Here is a 26,677-nt window from a genome sequence, read left to right as displayed (position 1 = left end):
AGGTATAGAGGCAGCCTGCACGAGCGATCACACCTGGGCTGAGAGCCCTGGCAGAAAAGCCGAAGCTGGCTCGGCAAGTGACAAGAAATTAAGGAAAATTTCTGCACAGTAAGAGGAAAAGCAGCCCATTTAATTGCCCTTGTCATGGGAGATGTCTTTATTTAATTGACTGTTTCTCCCATGACTGACAGGGTTTAGACATTTGCATTTAAATTAGGCAAGCTGTCAGGCACTGATCATACTTGCCCACTGTTTTGCTGAGATTGTAAAAAAATCGAAATGCCCTGGTGCTCATGCAATGAAGCCTTCCTGAAGTAATGTTTCTTTTACAAGTACACAACAGAGCAAGTGTAAAGCGTAATTGGAGTTTGCAAACGGAATCTTTACCTTAAGCACCTTGCATTATCCAGATTTTAGTGCTGGAAAACTGCAGGAATGCCTGACACCCTGAGCTGCTGCCAGCCAGTCATAGGAGGCAGTGACATTTATTGTGGGGAGACACATGGGGTGACGTTATGAATATGAGGGTAGGTGGCTTACCTTGGTGAGACCAGCTGGAGACAGCAGGAATTGCAGTAATACAGGAGCTCTGAGGCCTGAAATAAGGCTACTAACAATGGCAATCAGTCTTGCAAATGTTGACCTCAGTGTTTGGATGCAGGTATGGATGCAGGGATGCAGCAGTGGGTCCAGATGCCCTGGACCCCTTCGAGTGGGTCACAGCCACAACCTTCTGATGTTCCTCTGAACTCATGAAGAAGTTTGTTTATGTAAGAAATAAAGACCCATACAATCCTCTCTCCCCCCCCCCCCCCCCCCCCAAAAAAAAAATAAAAATCAGTGGTGGAAGGAAAGAAACAGACCCAGAATTTCTAGAAGGAAGTCTCTGAATATGCAAAAAATATTTGTTTGGTGGACTCATCCCTTTTGAGCTTTAGATGTCTCCTGCTCCCACTATTAATAACACATACAATACCAGAGAAGGAGTAACATCTACATGTCAGTTCGTTTTATTTTACAATGCCAGATTATGGCTCCACAAGAGGATTAAGTGTTCCACCCTGAAATAAAGCTATGAAAAGCTTTTCTCGCTCTACTCTGCGCTGGTGCGGCCTCACCTCGAGTACTGTGTGCAGTTCTGGGCACCACGGTACAAAAAGGACATTAAACTGTTAGAGAGTGTCCAGAGGAGGGCGACGAAGATGGAGAAGGGCCTAGAGGGGAAGACGTACGAGAAGCGGCTGAGGTCACTGGGCCTGTTCAGCCTGGAGAAGAGGAGGCTGAGGGGGGACCTCATCACAGCCTACAACTTCCTCGCGAGGGGAAGTGGAGAGGCAGGTGACCTATTCTCCGTTATCACCAGTGATAGGACCCATGGGAACAGTGTTAAGCTGAGGCAGGGAAAGTTTAGGCTGGACATCAGGAAGAGGTTCTTCACCGAGAGGGTGGTTGCACACTGGAACAGGCTCCCCAGTGAAGTAGTCACTGCACCAAGCCTGTCTGAATTTAAGAAGTGCTTGGACTGTGCACTTAGTCACATGGTCTAAAATTTTGGGCAGACCTGTGCGGTGCCAGGAGTTGGACTTGATGATCCCTATGGGTCCCTTCCAACTCAGGATATTCTATGATTCTATGAAAAGCCAAACTGATTTCCACAGAGTTGATTTACGGAATGATGCTTTTCTTTAATACATCATTTACAAAGTGTCAGGTCCACGGTGGTTATGAATTCATTCCAGGCAGTCTAGTAGCAACGTTCATGAAATCCCTTCAGGTCACCAAGGCACAATTTTGGGGCAATTTACTTGTGCTGTAAGTTAGTGTGCAGCCTCAGGAAGGTTTTGAAAGGGTGGCTGAGAAAGCTGCTCTCTGAACTACCAAGACAATCCCGAGTCTGGTCAATGCAAGCTGGCAGAATGATACCCTCACACGTGCATTTTGGATCCACCAGTGTGATCTCAGCCAGAATATCAGTCCTTCCAAACCAGAGAAGAAGTCCTGAGGGGCTTTGAATGCCATCCCAAAGCCTTCTCTCCCACTGAAGCACGGGGCAGGCACTGCCAGGTCGGTGCTGCTGGCATGGTGGCCCTGCCACTGCTCTTCCTGTGCTGATGGCAGAAGGTGCACACAGGGAGATACAGGTATCTCTTTCATCCCATTCTCCAAGTCTTAGATACTGTGTTGCTGCCCAGTGTCAATACAATACAAACACTCTTAACACTCTTGGTTTTAGCTCTCATTTCCTAAGCTCCTGCATCCATCTGTACCAAGAGAAACAGATCAACAGCACAAACTTTCAGAGTATCTTGATTAGCTGGAGCAGATGGCTAAAACATGATAGATGCAGTACTATAGCCAGGAACATTAGAGCTCCCATTCATATCAGTGGGACCAGCGCACGAATCCAGGGCTAGAGTCAGTGCTAATGTGTTGGAGACTGTCAATATTTAAGCAATCAAAAGGAAGAAAAGTTGGATTACCTATTGTTTACATTTCAGTAAAACCTGAAAACCCCAATCAGTTGTCATGGTCTCGTGGTATGAGGTGCTGTGTGCACCGTTAGCAAGGAGAGCAATTGGCCGCGGAGAATTTGCCAGTCCCATCAGCTCAGGCATTCGTACGTGGAATTCAGAGGTAGGCAACAGCCTGGCCAAAAAGAGGAAAAGGGATTTCAGCTGAAAAAGCTCACCTGCGTATGCAGTGAAAAAACCTATATCTGCTTTGCTGGCAGAAAGCCTCTGGAATAACCTGTTTTCTTTTTATTTTGAAAAGTGACTCAAGCATTAGCCCTGCAGAGACCCCTCTGGTTGCCTCTCACCAATTCTGAACCCGCGTGCCCAGCTCACCCATGTCGTGTGAGCAGCTGGGGACCATGGGGTCCTGCCCGAGCTCCTGTCAACAGGCTCTTTGGTTTGCCCCCACACCATCTGATCGAGCAGAGCAGGGAATTTCAGTGTCCAGAAACCAGCCTGTGTCTTGGGCAGAAACCAAAGTGATGCTTCAGCCCATTCCAGTGGTGAAGCACCAAAATGAATCCTAGCACCAGCCGATATGTGTGATGTAGAGAAAGGCAGAAAGATGGAGTCCCTTGCAGAAAACTGCCTTCCTGACCCCAGGCTAGCAGTCAGTTTAGCCAGAGTGCAGCAAACTGTCAAGAATCAAAGGGAAAAGCACTGCCAAAGCTCTGTCCACCCTGTCCTTGCCTGCCCTCTGGACAGTCCCTGTGGCTCCTTGGGAGGGCAGGACGAAAAGCAGCAGTGGCACTCTAAGAGTGAAAACTATTTCTTCATACCTGCAGACAGCTCTGAAGCATGAGATTTAGCCATGGCTGGTCAAATGGCCTGGAAGGGCCAGAGCTGCAGATGCTGGGCCAGAACTGATGGCTCCGGCCATCCAGTTCAGCTGCTTTTCTTGCCCTCACCCACACACAGAGGCTGCTGCGTATCTCATGTCATTTGTATTAAAACAGATCATTTCAGTGACACGAGGCAACATTAAAATATTCTAACTAAAGGTGCCCTTTCCCTCTCATTGGTCTCCAATATTCTGCTATCCTCACTGCTTGGAAATTGTCATATTTCAATCTAAATTTGTCTGACCTCTGACCACTGCATCTGTCTATGCCTTTCTCAGCAGGATGGAAATATCCCTTACCTCTGCTTATCTTCTCAATATGAAAATGCATTCTTGTGGTGATCAAGGCTCCTTGGAAGGCATCATCCAGCTACACTGGCTTAAAGCTGTATTCTCTGATTCGATCTCCTCTTGGCAGGCTATTCTGAACTCTTCCTGCTATTTGATATTCTTCTTAAAAGCATATGGTACCACAGACAGACCATTCACCATGGTCCTACAGTGCTGGAGGCACCACAGACACCATCACTTCCCTGCTACTATTAATAATCGAACTAATAACAACAGTAAAGGATAGTGTTAGACTATTTAGCCCCAACATGGAGCTAAAAGTTGATATGGAGGTAATGGCCTTTTGGGACACCTATCTTTAATGAAGCCACAGAAAGGACATACGCATCATATAAGCATAGCTGACAGCTTTATACTAGCTAGCTCAGGTACTGATTGCTCTAAAGCCATAACACCATAAGAATGGCATGGGATATTTGATTGCCAGGTGTATAAGAGATGCTCCGAAGTCTTGTTCTCCTTTCCTTGAAAGCCCCCCAATTATTTTGCCGTAATCTGCTCACTTGGGTCCTACATGCACTGCACTCATATGAGTTAAAATGGCTTCTGTTAGACTATGGGCAGTTATCCCAATGACTCTGACATATTTTTTTGCAGTCTGCTCAGCCACTGTGCCATCTGCAGACTTTCCCAGCAGAGGCTTCATACCTTGCCCAAGGCACCTGATAACTGCAGTAAATAGTACTGCAGCTAGAGCAGGTTCCCAGGACCCAGGCTACAAATGGCTTCACGCACTGCTACAATTTTACCAGCATGTTTGGGGACCCTCTGGGGTTGCCAAGGGGCTCGGGGTCCTCACCTGGACCAGCTCCCCTTCTTGAGCCAGGGCATCTATTTTTAACCCTTGTTTCATAGGAGAGAGGCAGGGATCACCTGGGCATGTATGGAGAAGGGAGGAGCATGCATGTCTGGGCACACTCTTGGGCAAGTCTACATCTAACAAGGTCACCCATGCAAGCATGCCCAAACAGGCTGCTCGCTTGTATGCCAGCAGGGCACACACCCTTCTTACATCACCTACAACCTTGTGACAACAGAAAAAAAAAAAAAAAGAAAAAAAAAAGACTAACCTTGCCATACATTAAACAACAAGGACTAATATTAATTGTCATCTGTTAGTATTATTAGCCTCTCCATTCTACCATCTACTACTGGCCTTGAACAGCCCAAATTCTTGCACTTTTCTCAGTCACAACTTCCACCTTTTTGAACTTCACAGTTTTGGAGCCAGTTCCCCAGTTCTCGGGAATTTCTCTATTTTTTCAAGATATGTAGAAAAATTAAAAAAAAATAAAAAAAATAACACCAGTTATTCCCCAGCTGGTTCCTTTAATACTCCTAGGTGCAAATTATTCAGGCCTGCTGGTGTGAAAATGTTTTGGGCTTGCAGATGTTGGCTCACATCTTCTTTAATACAGCTGGTGACTTTTCTGCTACATCTAGAGCACTGCACACAAGCTTTGGATACCTCCTCCACATTTGGGCTTAAATATCTAGTGATTGCCTTTCACCTTGTCTCCATCATTGTTTATATCTTCACTGTTTATATGTATGCCTGACTTAATGATTTTTTTGTTCCCAATGTATTTAAAAATGCACATTTGTTTGTCACACAGCGACCTTTGATATTTTGTTGGTTCCTCCAGCTTTCCTTATCAGACACCGACATTTTTAAACTCCAATATTTGCTGTCATTTACTTTTGTTTTTTTTTCCCATCTGTTGCATATTGATTTTTTTTAATTACTTCTTTGAGGTTCTAGCACAACTCCTCATTTTCTCTCACTCAACGTAGCTTTTTGCCCTGCATGTTTTTTTCAGGGCAAGGTGTGGCAAGGGAGGAGGCTGGTGGTCAGCTGCTATTGTGTCATTAGCATTTCTCACTTTACATTTGCATTCCCAGTCCATTGCACGGGCAGCTGTTTTTAACTTCAAGAAGCCTGCTTCTTTTAGGTTCCATATATATACAGCGTTTTGTCCTTTTTCCACAAAATAAAGATAAGGTGCCATGGCTGTGCACTGTAGTGTAAGTGCTACGGTGTAAGGAACTGTTAAGTTGTAGGTCAGTGATGAGCTCTTCTTTCTCTGTCAGAGCAAAGTACAATATTGATTTATTGCTCATCACAGGCAGGACTTCTGGGGCTGAGAAACTGCCATTTTTAGAAACTCCAATGAATTTCGATTGCAGGCTCTGTAAGATATTCAGCAGTTACCTCATGTGTTTAGGTTAACCACTGATGCTCCTTTTGTGCACTGAAGGCTGTGCTTTCCAGAGAAATTAGGCTGACTCTCTAGTGAGATGAAGGGTCTGCACCTGAGGCCCCAGCTTTAGCTTCCCTGTTAAAATTTTAGTTCCATGCCCTCAGTCCTACACCACTGACAACACTGGAGACTTGTCCTGTTACAGCAAATCCTTAGATGGAAAGCATCACCAGCAGCCCTGGCATGAGCAAACCACACTGGTGGTGCCTGATCCCACACCATGCAGTGTGGGCACCAGCACATCCCCCTGTCCATACCGGGTGCTGAGCACTCAGAGAACTGCACAGCAGTTAGCTGGCACCAAGGAGCTTCTCCAGCTGGGGCACTGGCTGTGTTGGAGAGCTCACTAGTTTTGAAATCAAAGGAGGTATTTCAGTGCATAGGTCCCATCCCTCCCTCAGATAGCAGGTCTTATGTCCAACTTCAAGAACTGCGGCAAATGGCAAGGCTGACCCAACCGAAATCTTTGACTTGAGATCAGGGTTTCATTCACAGGCGTGAATGAAGGTCACCTGCAGAGAATAAATACCCTAGGTGCTAGGGGGTCTTTCTAATAAGGACAGCATTGCCCATGGGACATCCACTATTTACTCCAGTGACCTTTATATCTGTTGCTTCCTATATGTATAGTTAATTTTTTAAATATCTTGTCTTCTGGGTAGTCATGACTAGGAATAACACAGTCATTACTAAATAGTTACTATGTAAGCCTTCTTCCCCCCAGTGTGTAGTCTCAGTGTCGACCCCAGTCATTCCTGGATTGAAATTCCCATTCATCCAGATTTCAGACTAATGTAGCAGTGTGCAGGTACATGGACTGAAATTGGGAAACATGCTTCAAAAATTTAGAACTACGCCACTCCGTTCATTGCATCCTGTTTCTTTCTGTTTGAATGTTAATTACTGGAAAGAGAGAGAAAGTAGGCAGTACCTGCCAATGTATGTAAGACTAGCCCGTCAGGGATGTCTTTGTGCCCATGTGCAATTTACTAAAGATTTTAATAACAGATGTTCACCCAAGAGTCATGCATAATAACGATAATCTTAACTAAGTATGCAGAAAGCAGATAGACCCAAAATAGATTGTCGTAGGGTGCTGATGGCTTAGACAGTCTAGCAATTTTGTGGATTTATTCAATTATTTATCTTTGGAGCTATAAATATTCATAACATTCAAGCTGGAAACAATGAGAAAGTTTTGGACATCACATTTCTCATAAAGTTCTTCCAATATTTAGTAAGACTTTTTTGTTGCTTTCAAATTCAGACTTCACACTCAACAAGGCTCCATGTGCTTCATTTATGCAGTCTTAGCATAGGATCAACTTTTTTTCTGTTGCTTGAGGCTTTTTGCATGGTAATTGAGCCAGTCCTTCGTATTGTGTGGGCAAAATGATAATGTGATACTAGCAGAACATAATTACAAATTTTTAATGAGAAGATTTTCATTCAGCCTATTCACAGGCCAAGACCAGATCAAGGTGCACATGTTAAGCTTAAAAATGGGACAATTTTTCTCCCTCTTTCAGTTACAGGTTGGAACAGAAGAAATACGTGGACATCCTGACTAAGAGGCAGCTCTTCCATCATCACAATAGGAAGTGGTTGCAATTTCAGAAGCTCATTTTCTAGATCTGGGAAGAACTCAGTGTTTTTATGTAACAGCAATTTAAATGACTATTTTTGTAAGGCTTCAGTCCATTCTAACAAAATCCTGCTTTTTATTTAAGTTTTAGGTTCACATTTACTCAACATCTCAAAATAAAGCTCAGTTTAAACAGATAAAAAAGTTTGTAAGTGGCTTTCTACCTTCAGAGAAAAAACAGAAAGTGGGTCTGAAATATGGAAAATCTTTCTGTGAGCCTGATGCAGTCTAAGCAGTGTGGTTGGTAATGAAGCAAAGGTAGGCCAGGTTTTGCAAATTTCATTTGTTCTTGGCCACAGAGGTACTATTATTACAGCAGACACAAGTGATTTTGTCTGAAGTTAAGATCTATCAACCTCCTCATTTTAAAAATACTGCAGGAGGTGGTATCTCTGAGCATAAAATAGCCTGCCTTTTTATTTGCATCCCATATCTACCAAGTATACAATGAGGACTGTATGGAACATCTATATCACTTGTAATTACTGACGTAAGAGAAGAGGGGAAAGCATTAATACAAAGCAATCATAAAAGAGGAAAGCAAGCTAAGGCTGCCTACAGCACAAGCTTCTCCACAAAGCATGAAGTTACCTCCCTAAAAAAAAAAAAAAAAAAAAAAAAAAAAGAGGAGCTAAATTAATTTAAAATCCAAGGGAAACACCAGATTTTCGTCCTGTGCTTTTGTTGTTTTAATTTCATTTTTGTGGCTGATGTAGCAGGCAGCAAGTAAGTGGATGAAGGTGGCAGGAAAAGAAACATGAAGGATTCACTGGAGGTGCCATTTCAGGGATAAGTTCCTTTCTCCCCTAGTGTGAGTGTGAAAGCAACCCTTCAGATCTCTGTGCCTAGGAACATACAGGCAATACGATTTTGAAGGCAAAGTTCATTTATACTTCAGCCAATGTGCATTTTCTTGTCTCAGCTGTGGAGCACAAAGATGGCTAGAATATTTTGCACCAGCAGAGAAGCTGCATCTAGGAAATTGACATCCATTTGGGATCTTAACTGTCTTTTTCATGATAAAGCTACTTCTGTGTTTATATTTGAAGTTGTGCCTTTGGGGCTAAGTGTACAGTATTAACCAATGTTTGCATAAAGTTTTAGAGTACATTATGTGGTGTTATCGTTAGTAGCATTATTATTAACACAAGGATAACGACACAGTTTTCCAGTTTCCCTGACTTATTAACCTCAGTGGGAAAAGTATTTACCACAGAAAAACCTTGTGTGGGTGTCACGCTTTGGTGGTTTATGGTCATTTCAGTAGTTTCAGTTGTGAGAAACAATTGCTCAATGAGCTCAATAGAGATCCTAAGAGACGCATGTAAGATATTTTCCAGAATTCAATGAGAAGTACATACTTTGGTAGATGGTCCTAACCATCTGTTCTGGCATATTTTTTAATTCTAACTGTTAAACTTACAAAAGTCACAAACTGAATCACTGGGATTAGGTTAAGAAGTGATTGTGCATTACATGTTATTGAATTCTTGCATTGAAGATGCCATACCAGCTCAGGTTTTGTTTCCAAAATACCTCTGGCCCAAAACCCTGCCAGCCCCATCTCCTAAGGTGGAGGAGTCACTTTGCAGTATGCAGGGACAGATTTTCGTGAGCCCTTTTCATGGTTTGGGTCATCATGCTGAAGCAATCCTCTGACCAGGCTCCTCTTGGTGGTCTGAAGACATGGAGAAGAGAGACAGCACTGGAGCTTCATGTCCAGTGGAGGGGAGGATTGCCTTGCATGTTGAGTCCTCACAGCATCTTGCAAACTGTTTTGATCTGCCAGAGCCTCACAAAGAGGTGCTCAGTCTGGCCAAAACTCTGACCTACTATTTCTGAGGCTATCCTATCATTGCATTAATTGCACTGAAGACAACCCCATGTGTAATTTCTTTGTGCAGGCTGAGACTGAGACCATGAGACACAGAGATGTGCTGGCATCCATCCTGGCCAGAAGGTCATTGGTATCTTTGTGTGTGAGGCAGGCTGCTACCTAGCAAGCACAGTGAGAACAGAGAAGTTCAAAGACTGAGCAGTAGTAAAGGTCAGAGCCTCATTCATATTTCCTGTCAGATCAGCAACCCAGTCACTTTCATCTGGGCTGTTTGACAACTGGAGAGATTGGAGTTGACACAAATTCTTGACTGTGTCGTTTTATTCAACTGAATCTTCAGAAGGCATGTTTTTCCTTTTAAGTTTTGGCCTTTGTTGTGAGGCATGAGTCATACCTTTGTTTTTTAATCTCTTTCAAGATTTTTTTTTTTTAAGGCAGGCAGGGGAAAGACTGCAACAGAAAAAGATCAGCATCATACAAAAATTATAGAGAACGAAGGTGAAAGCAAGCAGAGGTGATAAGTACATGACCATAACTGGATTTATTGCAGACAAGCTGAGATTTGGATTGGATTACTTAAATGCTGGAGGTTAAACATGGGAAAGTATCTATCTAAAATGAGCTATGAAACTCATTATCTTATTGCCTGAGCTCTGTCTACAGAAAGCAGAAAGAGGGGCAACTCTGGAGGACTTATCACCCCACTCCTTTCAGGCACCTATTTCTGGACTGGAGGAATTACCCCCTGATTCACCTCTTTCTCTCCATTGACACCAAGGCTGATGCCCTGCCTTTGGGCAGCTGTAGTAGTAGAGATGTCTGATGCAGACATGGAGAAGTGGATTTGATTCATTCAGCCTCAGTCAGCCCTCGGGTGGCCATTCACACCTCAGCTACTTACCTTCAACATGTGCTTGTCTCAGGAGATAAAATAGAACACGATAAGGAGTTAAAAGGCATTTGCTGGAGATGTAAATGGTGTGGATTAGATATCTCTCATGTCCCAAAGGGGTAGCCTACCCTAGAAAACTGGATGCATTCCAGAGTGTGTAGATTGCTGTGATGCTGATCACAACTGACGTGACTGTGCAGAGCAGGAAAACAGTGCACAGCACTTAACAGAGAACTTGGACACCACCATGTCCAAGCAGTGCAAAATGAAAGGTAACAGCCACCAGCACCAAAGCTGTCCTTTTTCTGTTTTTGTTGTTGTTGCTGTTGTTTGAGAAGTGGGCATGCAGCTGATCTGAAGCTGGTAGGTGAAAGGGAAAGACTATCTCACTGTAAAGGAAATGTCAGTGGACAAAGCTGTGGAAAGCTTTGAAGAGTATTTGATGCATGAGCTGGAAATACACAGTCTGAAAAACAGGACAAGGTGCTGCTCAAATCCAGTCTACCTTGTACTCCTTAAGCAATGTCAACGAGATGTTAAAATCCAAGGTTGACCCTACCATGTAAATTGTATGAAAAAGTAAAGGAGCAAAGGAGTTTCTGAGCCCACCCCCAAAAACTAACCAGGAAGTGCAGCATTTTCACTCCCTGAGCACACACCACTGGAAGATCCATCATCCTCTCAACACCAGCCCAGCTCAGGAGGTCAATCTCTGATGCGTGCCCACCTTGTGCCCTTGGACAGAGCAATCCTCTGCAGCTACTGTCCACAACCAAAGCTCATGAGGGAAAGCAGAGCTGTTGAAATGCAAGCTAAGGGGACACCCATCAACCCATCCATAAGGCAGCTGGAAATGAAGACTCCCACCAGATCAATACTAAGCAATTAAACATTAATACTCAGGTTAACATAATTACTGGAAATTTCTGAATAAGTTAGCCCACCATCAGAAAAATCATGCAGATAGTCAGCAAAATAATTTGACTTAATTGTTAGGTTCTTAAGAAAATATGCACCCGTGTTCCTATATGTAAGAACCTACATCTTCAAATCCTTTTTTTTTTCTACAGTTATTTTTCCTCTTTTTGTTGTTTTTTTTCTTTTTTTTTTGTGCTTTTGACCTCATGACGGTACACCTTGTGAGCAAAAAGTCTCTCAGATCATCTTCTGTAACTGTTGTAGCAGGCTTTATAAAGTAAACTAAATGCCTAATAATCAGTGCCAGCGTTCCTAGACATTTGCAATTACATTCTTTCAAAATTATATTGTCTGGAAATGCCATGTCTAATTAAAATGTACTAATAACCTTAAATGAATTAATTTTCTGACTCTCCATAATCTATTAATATTAATAAAAATAAGTCAGACTCTATCTTTCTCTGTATACTTTAATTCATTCATATTACTGGAAATTAATACTGGAAAATATTCTCTCAGCTGGCTATATTATATCGAAGAAAATCCCTGAAGTAATTATGTTAACATGCCATGTTGATAAGCATACAATAAACACCTGCAGAAATAGCTTTGAATTAACTAAATTTATGAATACCTTGATATGTAATTCATTTCCTTTTGCATTTATATTCTTTAGGGTTTACTGAAGATGTTCATTTAGCTACTGTTTCAGTAAATAATCTGGTGAAACTGACTATAAACTGAGCTCTTTTAGATGCCTTTTTTTTTTTTTCAGCCTAGCTCTTCCATTTTTGTACTGTAGAATTTGTAACACCATATTTGGAATCATAGAATCATATAATATAATATTTTAAGAGCAATAGGATATCCTCAGTTGGAAGGGACCCACAAGGATCATCAGATCCAACTCTTGGGTCCCCAAAGGACCACCCAAAAAGAAATCAGACCCTATGTCTGAGAGCGTTGTCCAAATGCTCCTTGAACTCCGGGAGGCTCGGTGCTGTGACCACTGCCCTGGGGAGCCTGTCCCAGTGCCCGACCACCCTCTGGGTGCAGACCCTTTCCCTAATACCCAGCCTGACCCTCCCCTGTCCCAGCTCCATGCCGTTCCCTCGGGTCCTGTGGCTGTCCCCAGACAGCAGAGCTCAGCGCCTGCCCCTCCGCTCCCCTTGTGAGCAGACATTGCCTGACCTATCTTCCAGTGGCCATACACTTTCTTTTTCCATCTAAACTCTAGAAGAAAATCCCTGCTCAGCCAAGCTGACCTTCTGGTCTGCTTGCTTGACTTCCAGTATCTTGGAATTGCCTGTTCCTGTGCTCTTAAGAGATGCTACTTAAAAATTGACCTGCAGTGATGAACTCCAATATCTTCAAAAGCAGACCTTACTAACTAGTTCACTGAGCAGCCTGAAGTCTGGTCTCCCTATATCCAGGTTTGAAGTCTTGGTGGCACTTTTCCTCCTATTACCAAAGACTTTGAACTTGACTGCCTGATGGTGACTATTGCCAAGACAGCCACAGAACACCACTTCTCCTATGAGACCCTCTCTGTTTACAAGCAACAAATCTAGGAGGGCATCTTGTCTAGTCAGCTCCCTTTGTACTTGTACAAGAAGTCATCATCAAGGTGTTTTAGGAATCTCCTGGACCTGTTTATATCAGCGCTGTGTCACTCCCAATTTATGCCTGGCAAGTTGAAGTCCCCATAAGGATGTGTGTGGCTGATCTAGAACTACCTTTTAGTTCCTTAATAATAGTTCATCTGTGCTGTCATCCTGTCTGGGTGACCTATAGTAAATTACCACAACCAAATCTATTTTATTTGACTGTCCTTTAATCCTTACCCAGAGGCACTCAACCTTGTCATCTCCAGCTGTTACCTCTCTACAGCCCAGCTCCTCCATTACAAACAGCACCACCGCCCCACCTCGCCTGCCTTGCCTATCCCTTCTGAAAAGCCTGTAACCATCCACCATAACACACCAGTCACAGGCCTCTTCCCACCAGGTTTCACTTATGCCAGTGATGTTATAGCTCTGGGGCTGAGCCAAGGCTTCTAGCTCCTCTTGCTTGTTCCTCATGTTGTGTGCACTGGAATAGAAACATCTCAAATGTGTTTCATTGTACTCAGCACCTTGTGGAGCAGACTGGAGAATCTCACTAGCGTGCAGTCCCTCAGATTTTGGCATACCATCCCATAGCTTGTCGCTGATAAGCCTAGTTTTATCCCTTTCCCCTTCAAATCTATTTTAAAGATCTATCAACCAGCCCTGTTAGCTCCTCTGAAAAAAATCCTTTTCCCTCTCTGAAAAAGGTACATCCCATTAGGTGCCAACAGGCCTGGTGTTGTGTAGACCATCCCATGATTGAGAAACCCAAAATTCTTCAGGTTACACCATCCTCAGAGCTACATATTGATCAGCTGGTTCTGCCTGTTCCTTTCAATATTGTTCTCTGCTACTGGAAGGATAGAGGAAAACACTACCCATGTGCCTGATCCTTTAACCAATTGCCCCAAAGCCCTGTTTAATTGGCCTTGGACTTCTCTTTGAAGAAGAATCCTGTTCCAGTGTTTGATCACCCACAATTTAAATATAAACATGTATGTATTTATGTGTGCATGCATGTATTCATGTGTGCATGTATGTTCTCATGTGTGTTTGTAGGTACATGTACATGAATAATACATGTACATAAATATGTGTGTACAACATAAAATACACATACACAGATGCAGACATACACACATAGAGGGAAATGATAGGTACATTGAATAGGGTATGCTTATAACTAGAAACTAAACATGTGTTTATCCCATAAATAATGCACTTAACCAGTTAAAACAGTGCAGAACTGATGTCTGCACAACTCCAGAGCATTGTACTTGCTGCCTCAGTGCCTGATTCAGTTGGCTGAGAGTCAGGACCCTGGAAGGAGATTATGAAAGGACTCTGGAGCACCCACGTAGGGATGGATCATCAATCTTCAGAGAGCTGACAGTGACTAAGGGGCCAAAATTGTCATGGGCAGTGTGAGGTGGATCCTGGAAAAAAGTGTTCAGCAGACAGCAATTGCTATGATAATTAGTTTAAATAACAATTTGTGAAACCTGTAGGTTTGGAAATTCTTCTCAATTAATTTTTTCCTTCTACTGTAGTCTTCAAATGCATATGTAAATTTTGGCTTACCTGGTGTGTACACTCCTGCCAGACCAGGGCTCTAGCAGATATGAAACTCTTCTGTTCTCTTGTCCTCTTGTTCCACACATCGGGTTCAAATAACTTGGCTTCTTTCATTTTCTTGGATTCTAAAGTGCAGTATTCCAAAGGGCTGAAATCATGAAAGACAAAATTGCAAAACAAAAAATATTTTCTACATGCCTAGCACAGCAAGCAATAGTGGTGGTTTTTGTTTGTTGTTTTTGTTTTCTTCTGTTTATGTTTATGTTTCTGTTGTTTTTGTTTTGTTGTTGCTGTTTGTTTGCTTTTTCTTTCTTTCTTTAAGAAAGCCAGTTAGCATCTCTGGCTAATTAGCCTGGGAGCATTTAGTTCTGGACAATGGACTGTTGCCATCTACAGCATCAGGCAGCAATTTAAATGGGCAACACTCTTTGTAGATTGAGAAAGCATCAGATTTTGCTTCCAGAAGGTAAGCATACTCGCAGCTCAAAAGGAAATGTGCTACAAAATCTGCAAATTCAGTAATCCATTCAGTTTCTTTCAACAGTATTTTGCAATGGGGTGTAAACTGTTGTATGCCTTTGAAGAGAAGTCTGTGACTGTACTTCTGATCTTAATGCTATTTGGACACATACATATTAATGTCAGGCAGTACTGTGCTTCTTTGGGTCGATTACAAATTACATTAACTCAGAATCAATACACATGAAACTGAATGGATTCATAACAGTTATCTCTGCTTTAAAATGAGAAATCTTTTGAAAACGGTAAAATTTAAAATAGCAGAAAAAAAATTCAATCTTGAGTAAAATAGGATATTTTGTTTGTTTTTAAATGAAAGGGGTCTGTAAAGAATGAGCAAGAATATGGTGCCTGAATTTTATCCATGACCAGTGCTATGGTCAATAAATGATTTCTTTTTTCTTTCTTTCTTCTTTTATTTTTTTTTCTTTAGGTATAAAGCTATAGTAAGACCAATGGAGATCCAAGCGTCCCATGCACTGATGAAGATCTGTGTGAGAGCTGCTATCATCTGGATTGTCTCCATGCTGCTTGCCATCCCCGAAGCGGTGTTTTCAGATTTGCACCCTTTCCATGACAAAGGGACTAACAAAACCTTCATCAGCTGTGCTCCTTACCCACATTCTGATGGGCTGCATCCAAAAATCCACTCGATGGCATCATTTCTGATCTTTTATATCATTCCTCTATCTGTCATATCAGTTTATTATTATTTCATTGCTAAGAATTTGATCCGGAGTGCTTACAACATTCCCGTGGAAGGAAACTTACATGTGAGAAAACAGGTAGAGACTTGGCTTTCTTCAAAAATCCACACTCCTGATGAACCTAGTAGCAAAGAGGGCTCATACAGGGAAAATGACATGAGGGCAGACTGCATCTGTTGCGTTAATTTTATTAGACTGTGGTCTAAAAGAATTGCAATGGTTGACACAAGCTGCGGCACAACATTAAAGACATCTCATGTTTCTAACTCTGGAGACTCTGACAGGGTGGTTACCACAACAAACACAGCAGGAAACTCAGGCCAGAGCCTGGGAAGGTATTGACTAGGATGCAGGAGATGGGGCAGAGATGAGCATGGTGTTGTGAGATCAAAGCTGAGGGGTGGCATGGCAGAAAATCAAAACTCATCAATGTTCCTTCATCAGAGAGAACCTTGGATAAAGTCTTGCCTCACAAAGCAGTCCCTCTTCCTGCAGAAGGAAATTCTGGCTCTGATTCAGTCCTCAGCATGGAGACATGACAATGGGGTGTCATCTGCTGGTGTTGTGCCATGCTGAGAAACCAGTACAGGCTGGAGAGAGACTAGGGAAGTGGAGACAGGAGGATAACAGTGCTGTGCATAGGGTCCCCAGGAAGGAGGACAGAGCAGGATAGTGAGGCCTCCTAATAGATGCACTGAAGTTATACGTCTTGTGGATGGTGTGATCTTTGCAGTGGTGCAATCCAGGCTGAAGTCTCAGGAGATAGGGAGAGGCCTGTCTTCTTCCCCTGAAACCTTTCATTTATTCTCCATCTATCAATGCCTCTTTTTCTATGGTCTGCAGAGGGGAGTGGTGTTGCACAAAACAGCCTGCCCCCTTGTTATCTGCCCTCTAATAGATCAGATTGGTCAATCTTCTTCTGGTCCAATAAGTCATACCCTCAAGTTTCACCTTAAGACTGATTTGATTTATATATGTAAGACATTTACTCTGGACCAGTGCAGACTCTTAACCTCCCCTTTGTAGCCTTGAAAGCAGAGATACCTCTTTTATTATCACTCATGAGTGTTTTTTTTTGTTTGTGTTTGTTTAAATAAAATTTCCTAAGCTGTGCCACCACAGAACTCAAAGCCAGGCTGGCTCAACTGGGATATATTACAATTGAGTCTCATGCTCTGGTTGAAAATGTGTGGCTGAAAATGTGCAGGGGATTTAACCAGGATTTGGCCAAACTAACTCCAGGCATTCAGCAGGCAACTGTTCACTCTTGGCTGCTCCTTTTGTAAGCCACTAGGGAGAAAAAGTTATCTCCAGGGGTAAATCCAAATCCTTCATGTGCAGCTGAGTGTTTCTGGTCACTGCTTAAATTGGGATACATCTAAGCCTTGGGCTTGTCTAAGTAAGAAAGCAACAGCAAGGTAACTTCTTTCTAAACAACTTATTTCCATTGACAGATCCCCTTCCTTTCAACTGAGAGGTTCTTCAACCTAAGCTAAACTGACACAAGCCATTCTTCAGCTGAACAAGCATCCATATAATTGCACCAAGTTGACATCTCCACCTTAGGTTGACATAACACAACCATCTCTCACAGCCTTCCGGTACTAAGTTGAAACAACTGGGATGGAAAGCTATGTTTTCTGCCCATTAAGTGATGTGCTGTCCCTTAAATCCTTATTCTTTTTCTCTTCTGAATGTCTATAAATCTTTTCCACTACAGGCTATGTTTTTGCAGATTCAATGACTGTTTTGATTAGTGGCAATAAAGTGAGTTGTAAAAGCAGCCCTTTCCCCCTCTGGTTTTGGGGAGAGAGCTCTAAAGAAAACAAAAGGCCAGGCTACAGTCTAACACCATCAGTCCATCATTCCTGTCCTGCTGTGCATTCAGGAGCTATAGGTCTCCATCTGAGATAACTGGTATTGATTTCTTTATTGCGTTGCTTCCTTTCTTTATAGTGCAGATGTGGCCTCAATAGCCCTGTATCAAATTAAGGATACATTTAAAAAGAATATATGGTTTAGCCATGGAGAGCCCTTTCTCGAAGGATTTAATTTTCAGACCGCTCCCTGGAGACATTATCATCTGGTACATGTCAGTTCTTTCTAAGCTCAATAGCTAGTTTTCAGTTGGTGCCATTAAAGGGGCACCAAATAAAGTCCAAATGTGCACATCAGGTCTCTCTTGCATACTCCCTCCTTGCAGCTGTCCTGAGCAAAAACCAGCCTGCGTCAGCTGCTCAGTTTCTGATCTAGCTCAGAAGTTTCTGTGTAGCTCAGAAGGTAAGTGAGGATGAGGAGGTGGCCAGGAGCCTGGCCAGGCACTGCTGCAGCACCAGCACCAGAACAAGGGCAGCGTAGTCAGGGATGGGGAAAGTTTCAGGCTATTCAGGTCATTCTCAGATACACGGAGCAAGCGGGTGGCAGCAAATACCCTAGAAGTGTCTGGGAAGAGGTGCAGAAATTACCAGACAGGAGAATATTATGATCCCTGTAAAGGCACCAATGTTATACTTGCTGTGCAGTATAACCCAGTGAGCAGAGCATTTCAGCAGGTCTTTCTGAGCAACTCCATTCATCCTCGGTTTTTGTGTGACCTCCGTCATGGATCTTGTCTTCGTTAGGAAGAAACGTGTTTTTCAGTGGCGTTATCTTAGTGTGCAGCATTGGTGGACAAAAGATAAGGTATGGGTTACCTCAGCTCCCCTCCGTTGAGCAATACTTTGGGTTGACTCCAAGCCTGTACATGTAAGGAAAACAAAAGTGTGGCTTGTTTGCGTGAAGGTTATACTGCGAGCTAGCTGACATCATAACAGCACCTTCCCCTTGGGTAGATACAGCTATGCTAAGAGAGGTGGTTGGTCATCTATCTGGTCACTCCCTACAGCCACCTGCTCCTTGTGACCCCAGCTCTTTCAGCTGAAGGGTCCACCGTGCTTCTGCCTTGGTGTTTCTGTAGGCATGAAATCTCCTCTCTTGACTTCTCCAGCCCCTTCAGCCTCTGAGTACTGCGTTTGGTCTCCAAGGGCTGTAAGCTGTTGGCAGCACATTTGTGTACATATACCACATGGCCCCAAGGCAGAAAGTCCTGCCTCTGGGCTCTGTGAAATATCCCAGACCCCTACTCCATAATTAATATTAATATTTATTAATATTATTTTTTCTATATATTACATAGTATGTTATATATGGGTAACTAGTGCAGGTGTCACGTGCTAACCCTTAAGGTGCAGCATTGGGAAAATATAGCTAGCTATTGGTCCAAGCTAGGGATATCTGCTAACCTGCATTTCTCTTTCTTCTTCCAGATTGAATCCCGTAAGCGCCTGGCCAGGACAGTACTGGTCTTTGTGTGCCTCTTTGCCTTCTGCTGGCTCCCCACTCACATCATCTATTTATACCGGTCCTACCACTACTCAGAGGTGGACACCTCAGTGCTGCACTTCATCGCCAGCATCTGTGCTCGGATCCTGGCATTCACTAACTCTTGCGTCAACCCATTTGCTCTCTACCTGCTCAGCAAGAGCTTTCGGAAACAGTTCAACAACCAGCTGTTCTGCTGCAGAGCTCGCCTCCTCATCCGGTCCCAGAGCATGGCCAGGAGCACCACCCGAATGACCTCCCTCAAGAGCACCAACCACTCCCTGGCCACCTTTAGCCTTATCAATGGCAACCACATCTGCCATGAAGGCTATGTCTAAAACATGCAGCTGAGGACCACTGCATGACGTACCTAGTGCAGCTGCTTGGTTTTGCTCCGTGGGGATGCTGAGTAGCACACATATGCACACATGCATGCACACTTGTGTGTGAGGAAGTCTGATGCACTCTGAGAATTTGCACTCGGAGGAGCTGGAAGCATCCAACATTTCATCCCGGACTGTGGCATGTCTGGAGCAGCAGGTCATTTAGCACCTGCCCGCAGGAGCTCCCTGGGGTGGGCTGCGTTGCTTCAAGACCTGCTGCTTTTAACGAGAGTGAAGTGAGTGTCTTAAGATCAAATCTAGTTTGGCTCTGCCAGTTCTTCATCACTTTCTGCTCAATCCCAAACTCAGACAGACTTACAGCAATGACAAAGACTACACCAGGTGCACAAAATTCATCAGAACAGTTGCATCCAGCAGTTCATGGCATAATATTTTTGACACCAAAATAAATCCATTTAAATAAGGTAAATACTTTTACAAAGGAGTTCAGTGTAGGTCATTTACAGACTTTTCAAGTATTTATTAATGTTTGGAGTACAGTATTAATTCATGGTATAAAAAATATCAAGAGTTTACTGGGGTATGTTGGTGGCCCCATCTGAAATAAATGAGCAGTATCTTGCACTACGTCAATGTGAAAGCAGTAACGTAAATAAATGTGAGTTGGAATATGTTTACAGTTTTCAAATGTGTGAGCTTTTGCCATGTTATGGAGGAGATAGAAGGGCATTTTCCAAGTGTTACTACTTTGCTCTTCCTGTCTTCAAGGTGGGAGATAGTGAATGTGTTTTGCCACTTAAGGGGTACCACAGAAGTTTAGTCGGGTCTGGTTAAGGGTAGATATCTGACAGAAAATGAAGAGCAGCCACTTTTCATGCAGTAGTGCTTTGTGAAACTCACCAGTTATGCAGTAGAAACCATCAGCAATGCAAGGTCTGATCTCCAGACTACAGTTTTTTTCCTTCTATCTTCACAGAAATTTGTGGAGACCAAGTGACAAGGCTGGCTGGCAGCCCGGCGAGGCAGGCCTCCTGTAATGTTCGCTCCAGAGCAGATCTTGTGCCAGGCACCAGCTGTCCTGGAAACATGAGCAAAGTGTCCTGCAGATAACAAGCTCTCGAAGCGTGTGGGCTATAGGACAGGCAATGAGGCTGCACACCTGATAAAGCAAGCTGCTACAAATGAGGCTATAAACCGATCCCTGCAGCGGAATATTGAGTTTTTAATGGCCCTCATCCTCTGTGAGGATGATCCTGTTTCTTACCATGGCAAAAGAAAAATGAAAGCTAGAAAAACTTTGTGTTAGGCTTGCTGGGTGAGTGTCGAAAAGGCATGCAGCGTAATCGCACTCAGCCTGGCACCCATGGGTGCCCAGGGATGCTGGCGGGACCTGCTGTCTGCAGGGGCTGCAGGCTCAGAGAGTAGTGTCCCCTGGGTGAGGATCTCCTTGCCTGAAAAATTAACACAGTGGGGTCATTTTCCAGCTGAGTCCACTCTCTTTCTTGTCCAAGTGTGTGGCTGTGGCGTTAATTGCAATTCACTGGGCTGTCTGAGGCCTTTGTTACTGCCTTTTTCAGCAGGATGGTGCTTTCCCTGAGCTTTAACATGAAGCTCCTGATGACCAGCCTGGCCTGTGATCATTTCAGAGAGTTTTGTTGAGTTTTGAGCTGTTTACGATATTTCAAAATGAGAAGAATATATCTTGCCTGAGACTTTTTTTCACTAAATATTTTCTTCAGCCATGTAAGTATATCATGGAAAGCAAGCAGGAATTGCACATTTCACCCACAGCCGCAGTGACTGTGCTGCCTTGTGTGTCCTGACTGGTAATGAACAACAGATCACTGTTGCTCTACGAGAGAATTCAGTAATTTCTGAATTCATGTTTCTGAGGGAAAGGGGAAAACAGAGCTCTGATGTGAGCAAATTGTAAACATGGGGAAAAGCACTGGCTGTAGCTCCCTCAGGGCTGCGCTGAATACGGCTACACTGTGTTGAGCACAGCAAAATTATGAAAATGTGGCACCATGGAATTAAACAAGTGCTGTGGATTTCACTCTTTTCTTCTTAGAAGAGCTAGTGACCCCCCTGAGGACAGGAAAGAGGGAGTTTTGGCTATCATTTGGAAAGTGGTTTCCAACAATGCAGCTGCAGGTGTTCGCATGTGTCACAGCCACACCATTGCTTCATTTCCTCACTATTCCTTTTTTATTATTATTTTTTTTCCCATTTGTTTTCAGAGCTGATAGGCAAATCTTTAGAGGGAGCGCCATGTAAAATGTAAAACTTCCATTGAAACCTAAAATGTCTGCAACTTCTTTGAGTTTCCAGCAACATGGGGCAGGCCTTTTCAGTGGAAAACTAGAGTATACGTTTTCAATGAAATTCTTTATTTTATTCAAATCCCACCCCAGTCCCAATTTAATACCTTTAAGAAAATCTGGTGGTTTTGTGAAAAAAAAAAATAATAAATCTAGTGAAAAAAAGTTAATGGTTAAAAAGAAAAAAAAAGTATTTTGGAATATATTTCACAAACTTACACTTGTTTTTTAATACCTCAGAAAGAGCAATTCTGAGTCTGAAATTATTCCTATTTCATCCCTGTGTTAAAATAATTAAAACACTCGATGCAGCAGTTGAGGTCAGGGAAAAGAGAACCCAAGAAAGTTTTCAGAAATATCCTAGCACGTTACTGCATTAGTTGTAGCTGTAATTAGTTTTCTGCCTCTTGCTACTTGTCTCATTACCTTGGTTTCAAAAACATGATGTACTTTATACTGCTGCAACAGTCCAATTCCTTATCTAGAGCTATTTCGATGTTTGCTGGCACACCTGCAGCGCCGATTCTTTGAACCTGGAGCATTGTCTGCAGCACTGCTTGCGCTCGATAAATTTTCAAAGAGCACAAAGATAAAGTCCCTGCCTGGCAAGCGACTGCAGAGACATGCACTCAGATGCAGCCTGCTCCTTGGCAATGATCTGGTTCAGGACAGGAAAAGCCCTGGGGACTGCATTGGTTGGGAAATGCTGCATTACAAGGCTCTAAAAAACACTTTTCCCAAAATTCTGCAGCGTGTGGGTGGGGGACAAACGGCCCCTGGGTCAGGCTGTTGCATGTCACATGGTGGGGTGTGCTACTTTCTACTATGAGGACGCGGTGCTTTCATCCTGGGTCAGAAGTGCTGCAGGGTTATTAAATATGTGTAGCTGCCATTAGATGAATCAGTGTGAAATATGAAACTAATGTTTTACTGGGACATCTTGAGTTCTGTCCCTGCTTTCTCAGAGCAGATTAAACAGGGCAAAAGGACAAAACATTGTTCATTAGGAAATTGAATTTTCTGAAATTCCTGAATTCCCTTTGCTCCCACCGAAGGTAGTGGGAGATGAAAGCACTGAATAAATCACAGCTTTCAGCTGTTCTTGCTTTAGGATTATTAAGCACTGTTTTGGTTAAAAATGTTTTCTCATCAGTTTTGAAAATCACTGCAAAGAATCAAAGAGATTAGAATCAAAGAATCAGAAAGAACAGAAATTTTCTAAGACTGACACCAAGTGAAGGTTTCAGAGTCCTTCGGCTCTGCCTACAAAAGGGTATCTGTGTTGCAGTGTTTCCACATATTGCCTTTTAGGAAATGTTTAAGTATGAAAAACCAGATGCATGTGATTCTGCTGCATGGTAACAGTTGTAAGCAAGAAAACTGATGGAAAAGAAGGGCTGTATTGTTGAACACAAATATTTATTTCAGGTTGAAAAAAAACACCAAATGTTGTATAAGGTAATGAATATTTCTTTGTGTTAAACAAACAAAAAATATCTTGAAAATCCTCTATTTACCTAACAAGAAAACATATGTGTGATCCTGATTCCCCTAATTAGTTTGATTTGTATGGAATGAACGTTTTAGTTACAAAACAGAAAGATTGCATTTTTATGCATGGTTTGGCAGAAATAATATACCTTCTTACTCATTTTTCTGACAAAATACATTTTTTTTCCTTACAGCAGAAAACCATCTGTGTGTATTCAGTTGGGGAACAAAAACAGTCTTTCAGCCTTCTTTAAAGGCGAGAAGTTCAGTGCAGCTTATCTGAGCAGTAAGCAATCCCCTGAATGTTAACTGTGCAGCTCATTGTTAGTGCTAGGCACCACAACGATAAGAGGGCAGCTTACCCTCTCCATCCTGGGAAATCACTGCAGTTGATGGGCCTGTATCATTCTTCAATAAATCGGTAGAGATCTCATATATCACCATATCTCCATTTCCAAGAGAAAGAAGGCAGGAGGCAAAGGAATATTTAGATGACTTTATTCAAACCTGAAAGCTTTCTGCATGTTTACTGAAATATTTGTGCTACCTTTAGCCTTTCTTTTTTTTTTTCAACGACAGCAGGTTTATACATGCTGCTATCTTTTAAAAGCATGCATGTAAAGAAACAGCTGATTTGGGCCATCTGTAAATTGATATTTATTTAAGATCACAGAATAGGCTGTTGGGCTGTAAAATGCATTTTAGCTTGGGTAGCTACAGCCACAAGAGAGTTCAGCCAGCCTGCAGGCAGCTCTCTGCAGCGGATGGTGAGCTGGATGAGCTGTTCGTGCAGCATCCCTCCCTTGTACACAGCATTTCTTGCGCAAGGGCTCTACAGCTCACGTGCACGGATCTGGCCAGACTGTTGGCCCAAAGCCAGTGGCCCTGCTCTAGCTGGGTGTCCACATATCTATTCTGGAAAGACCTCCTTGCTCCCCAGCCCCTTTCTCTTCCCAAAGGAGCTGGCAGGGTTTCACCCCTGCTCGTCCTGCCTGTAAGCAGCTACACGGGAGGAGCATGGGGCTGCGGGCACGGCATCCTGCAGAACCACTGAAAAGAGAGGCTCATCTCCAAATCACACTTCGGGCATCGCAAGTGCTGTTGGCTTGGGTCAATAACTCCAATAACTTATTCCTTCTCTGTAGCAGTTTCCCTAGAAAACCTGGAGTGTATTTGTACAGGCCACTTTGAAAGGCTCAGCACCTTGAAAACAGTGGACTCCGATGTGGATTCACACTTAACCCGAGAGTCCTCACCCAGGTATGGCATCTGTGTAGGTCATACCACAGAGGGGGTGAAAGTGTCCCCTTTGGAAAGAGCCTCTGCCTTGGGATGTCCATCTCTGCTGGCTGACTGGCTTGTATTTATGTCCCTACCTTGCACTTCATCATAATCCATCATCGCAATTGTAAAACCTGTTAAGAATAGAGACTAAATACCACCCCGCTTTCTGCTAAGATTATCAATGAAGACTATGTCTAATTTTATATTAAAATCACATCCAAAACTCATTTTAAAAGTGCCTAATTGCTTGTTTCTGGAAATAGCTACTTCAGACAATTTCTGTGATTAGTTTGATTATTTCACCATAAGTAGTTATGAATTAAAGAGAACCGATCATAGAATTCTTTTGAAATAAAGGATTTAATCTGTTTTAATGTAAATTAATTACACTTCATGCTAAAATGCCCGCCTTATGCTGAACATCTTTTAGTAAGTGCTACTGCGTGTTTACAAGAAAAGTCAGTCCCTTACGTCCTTCCAAAATGATGCTTTGAAACAGATGAACCTGGGCTTTGTGCCAGCACTTCTAGCTCCAGAGTCAGACAGTGTATTATTGCTGTTCACATCACCATGCCTCTGCAGCCTCTTTTTAGTGGGAGGTGGCTATGACACCAGTCCCTGCACTAGGAGGCAGAGAGCAATGATTAAAGCACCTGCCTGCTGGACAGAACTTCTCATCCAAAGGGTCCAAAGCATTTTTTCTGGGAAAAAAAAAATGGAAGAAGGAAGAAGAAGAAAAAAAAAAAAAAAAAAAGGACATTTCTACCTTTGTTTTATGAATAGCCTAAAACCAAGCCAAAGCAGGCTCTGACCTACTGGCCCTGAAGGTTAACGACAGAGTTGAGCACAGTTCCCACTGTGGGGTGCCTATCCTAGTTGTTGCCCTGAAAAATCTGGCACCCAGCCCTTGAAGATGGACAGGCAAATCATCCCTCTTGTTTTGGACACATCCCTTTTCATGAGACATGGTGCCCCATCTCTCACCTTTACTGCCCACACCAGCTCTAGTTGGTCAACATAGACTATCTAACTAATTTTCAAATGGCTGATGTCTGTCCAGATGAATCCTTCTGCACATCTCCTGTGGCAGTCAGCCCAGGCCTGCCCTGCCTCCATGCTGACCAGCAGAAGGGCACACGTTCTTTTCCTCCTTCTGTTCCCACCTTGCAGCTTTCTGTTCTTGCAAGAACCTTCTGTTCTTGCATGCAGCCCTGTCACCACCACCTGATGCCACATTAAACAGGCCATTAAGATGGTTTAACAAGAAGGAGGCTTTTCCTCCTCATCATCAATCACCTGAATGTGGCACGTACAAGACCCCTCCAGAAAGTGGTTCACAGCCCTTTACTCATTTGCTCTAGGGTTGTGAGGCTCCTTGCTGGCATGATAGAGGAAGGCTGCTGTGAATACACCCTTACTGCCAGTCATCCTTTGTGTGACCTTAGACCGCTGGCGTAAATTTGGTTAGACCATTAGTCTAAGAGCAGTGGCCTGCCTTCCCTGTGCCATGTAGTTACTTATGTATCAGACTGAACAGGAGGAAAACTAAGAAGAATGTCTTTATTCCCATAGGCTCATTCAGGGTAAGATAATAGAAAACTGAGAAAAAGTATCAGGCCAATCTCATGCCTACGGTGCTTACACTTGTGCTATCTATGCCACAGGTTGAAGGTGAAGAGCAAGAGACATGGATAATCATGACCCTTGGTCTAATACACACTAATATGATATTTACCATGAAAGAGGCAAACTGTAAGCACTGTAATTTAATGATGTCCAAAAGGAAATGCGGTGCTCTTTGGGAAAATTGAGTATATTTCTCCCTGTCAGTGTTGTATTGCATTTAAGGGAAGAGGTGAGCTGTGCTGCACAATCTGAGGAACAGAGTGTAGGTTGGAAAAAAGCAAACAAACAAAAAAACCACACCACCACCAACAAAAAATTACACTATTGTAAAACACTTCCCTCATTCAGTGATTAGGAGTATCAGAGGGGAACCCATCTTTCTTCCAAAAAAGCAGATCCCTATGAATAGCAGGTGGACTCCAGGCAAGCATTTCTAGTTCATTTGGTTCCTCCTGGAGGAAAAATCAGTGTGTGCTTCTAATTGTTCTGAATGTGCATTCAGGACCAGTTGCTGGCAGTCTAGAACAAGCCAAGAATCACTTCAGGAAGCATGGTGATCCGTTACCATGTTATGCACTTTAAAAA

At 43.1% G+C, this 26,677-nt stretch overlaps 1 protein-coding gene across 1 annotated transcript in view; it reads left to right on the top strand.

Annotated features, from left to right (window-relative positions):
• Window positions 1–23,401, top strand: part of GRPR (gastrin releasing peptide receptor) — a 28,516-nt gene extending 5,115 nt beyond the window's left edge. Inside the window, exons 3-4 of the mRNA XM_013184013.3 lie at window positions 15,393–15,744; window positions 18,972–23,401. Of these exons, the coding sequence (XP_013039467.1) occupies window positions 15,393–15,744; window positions 18,972–19,364 (745 nt within the window). The 3' untranslated portion in view covers window positions 19,365–23,401. The remainder of the gene's footprint in view (window positions 1–15,392; window positions 15,745–18,971) is intronic.
• The last annotated feature ends 3,276 nt before the right edge of the window (window positions 23,402–26,677 follow it).

This window comes from Anser cygnoides, chromosome 1 (genome assembly GCF_040182565.1).
Source record: "Anser cygnoides isolate HZ-2024a breed goose chromosome 1, Taihu_goose_T2T_genome, whole genome shotgun sequence".
Lineage (NCBI taxonomy): Eukaryota > Metazoa > Chordata > Aves > Anseriformes > Anatidae > Anser > Anser cygnoides.
The sequence above is the reverse complement of the archived record's forward strand: the minus strand, read 5'-3'. Positions and strand labels throughout refer to the sequence as shown.